Raw genomic sequence first — 2,151 nt, 5'->3', positions numbered from 1 at the left:
TATATGGACCACGAACCAAAGGAAGAATTTGTGTCCTCACTTGATAAATGTAAGGATATCTTCCTAAATGTTCTATTAAGTGATGAAAATCTACGAAATTCTAGTATGACATATGAAATCAGAGCACAAGTATACCATGCTACTGATTGGCAGAGTGATGAAGATGAACAGGAGGTATTGAAAAACAGCTATAGAATTCATGACCCAACCATCAAGTAGGACAAGATGGTACCAAAGCTTGGTGACATCTTTGAATCCCCTGCCCAACTGAAGTTTTGTGTCACCAATTATGCAGTCTCACATGGCTATAGAATATACTTTGAAAAATGTGATAGTAAAAGAATTGTAGCTAGATGTGGAAATAGGAAGGAAGATAATAAATGCCTTTTCAGAATTTATGCTACATGGATGTACAAAGAAAGATCTTTTCAGATCAAAGCTATGAATGGTGACCATAATTGTTCTAGGCAGTTTAAGTTTGGATCCATTGTGTCCCCTGAATGGATTGGAAGACATTATGCGACTGAAATTGCAAATAAGCCAAAGATGAAACTTCAGGAAATGATTGACGACATCAGACAAAAGGTATAGGTGTGTGGTATCTATAGGACAAGTTAGAAGGGCAAGGAAATGGGCCAAAAATTTAATAGAAGGTAAACTCACTGAGCATTATGCAAGGATATGGGATTATGCCCATGAATTGTTAAGGTCAAACCCGGGGTCCACATGTCAAGTTGATGTAACAACCAATCCAGATGGAAAGAATTATTTTCATAGGTTTTACATTTGTTTCAAAGCACTAAGTGTTAGCTGGAAAAGAGGATGTAAGAGAGTAATTGGGCTAGATGGGTGCTTTCTAAAGGGGCAGGTGAAGGGTGAACTGCTAACAGCCATTGGTAGAGATGCCAACAACCAGGTTTATCCAATTGCTTGGGCTGTTGTTGATGTGGAAAATAAGTCCAACTGGACTTGGTTCCTTGAGCTACTCAGTGGTAATCTAGACCTTATTGATGGAAGGGGGTTGGTAGTTATATCAAATCAACATAAAGTAAGTTTCTTTATAACATATTAATCCTTTTTTAAATTACTTATAAATACGTACATGTAGGCTGTTTTTTGTATAGGGTTTGTTGCAATCTATTAAAGATATATTGCCACATGTGGAGCACAGGCAATGTGCCCCACACATATATGCAAATTTTAGAAAAGCTTACATTGGGTTGGAGTTCAAGAAGCTGTTTTGGGCTGCAGTTATGAGCTGTGTGGAAGGTGATTTCAAGAGACATATGGACAAAATTAAAAAGCTCAATACTAGTGTATATGAGCATCTGATGTCCAAAGAAACCCAAACATGGTGTAGAGCTTACATGAGTATAGGGTATGCATGTGAGGCAGTGGAGAATGGTATATCAGAGTGCTTCAACTCCATCATTGTGGATGCTAGGAAAAAACCATTGATCACAATGCTTGAAGAAATAAGGATATACATCATGGATAGGTTTCCTCACATGATTGAGGAAAGCACTAGATGGAATACCCGTATATGTCCAGCAGTGTTAAAGAAGATGAAGCTTTTTGGGAAGAACATGAGGTAACACTTTAACATGTAACTTTTGTTTTAATTTCATTATGTAACACTTTAACATGTAACTTGTGGATGTAGGTTTTGGTTAATAATTGATAGTCAACAACATGTGTTTGAAGCAAGGAGAGGATGTGATAGCTACATGGTGGATTTAGATGGAAGGCATTGTACCTGCAGGTTATGGGATCTGGCTGGGATCCCATGTGTTCATGCCATTGCAACCATCAACTATATACATCAAACATCTGATGAGTATATTGATGAAATGTTTTCCAAGGAACAATTCCTTAAGTGTTAATCTGCTAACATTAGTCCAGTGAATGGTTCAAATCTATGGCTTCAAACTGAATACATAAAGCCCTTGCCACCAGTGTCAAGGAGAATGCCTGGTAGGCCAAAGGTCAATAGAAGGAGACATGTAACTAAAAATGATGGAAGAGTACACACCCCAAGAACTGTAAGGTGTGGTAAGTGCTTTGAGTATGCCCATAACCAGAAGGGATGCAAGAATGCAACCAGGGAACCTATCCCTATGCCACCAAAGAAGAAATGAAGGCCAAGGAAGG

General features: G+C 38.3%; 1 protein-coding gene across 1 annotated transcript; it reads left to right on the top strand.

The window, feature by feature from the left end:
• Positions 1 to 225: 225 nt before the first annotated feature.
• LOC145095381 (uncharacterized) lies at positions 226 to 1,883 on the top strand. Its single transcript, XM_079033271.1, has 4 exons — positions 226 to 585; positions 863 to 1,048; positions 1,125 to 1,591; positions 1,664 to 1,883. Exons 1-4 carry the CDS (start codon positions 226 to 228, stop codon positions 1,881 to 1,883), a joined length of 1,233 nt encoding a protein of 410 aa, XP_078889397.1.
• Positions 1,884 to 2,151: the final 268 nt, after the last annotated feature.

This window comes from Lactuca serriola, chromosome 3, assembly GCF_051521515.1.
Source record: "Lactuca serriola cultivar US96UC23 chromosome 3, Lser_US96UC23_V15, whole genome shotgun sequence".
Lineage (NCBI taxonomy): Eukaryota > Viridiplantae > Streptophyta > Magnoliopsida > Asterales > Asteraceae > Lactuca > Lactuca serriola.
The sequence above is the reverse complement of the archived record's forward strand: the minus strand, read 5'-3'. Positions and strand labels throughout refer to the sequence as shown.

What these genes read in the sequence shown, in the direction of transcription:
- LOC145095381 (XM_079033271.1), top strand. Translation starts at nt 226, where the DNA reads ATGGTACCAAAGCTTGGTGACATCTTTGAATCCCCTGCCCAACTGAAG. An exon ending in TTATATCAAATCAACATAAA is followed by an intron (nt 1,049 to 1,124) that starts GTAAGTTTCTTT and finishes TTTTTTGTATAG; the next exon opens with GGTTTGTTGCAATCTATTAA. An exon ending in CTTTTTGGGAAGAACATGAG is followed by an intron (nt 1,592 to 1,663) that starts GTAACACTTTAA and finishes TTGTGGATGTAG; the next exon opens with GTTTTGGTTAATAATTGATA.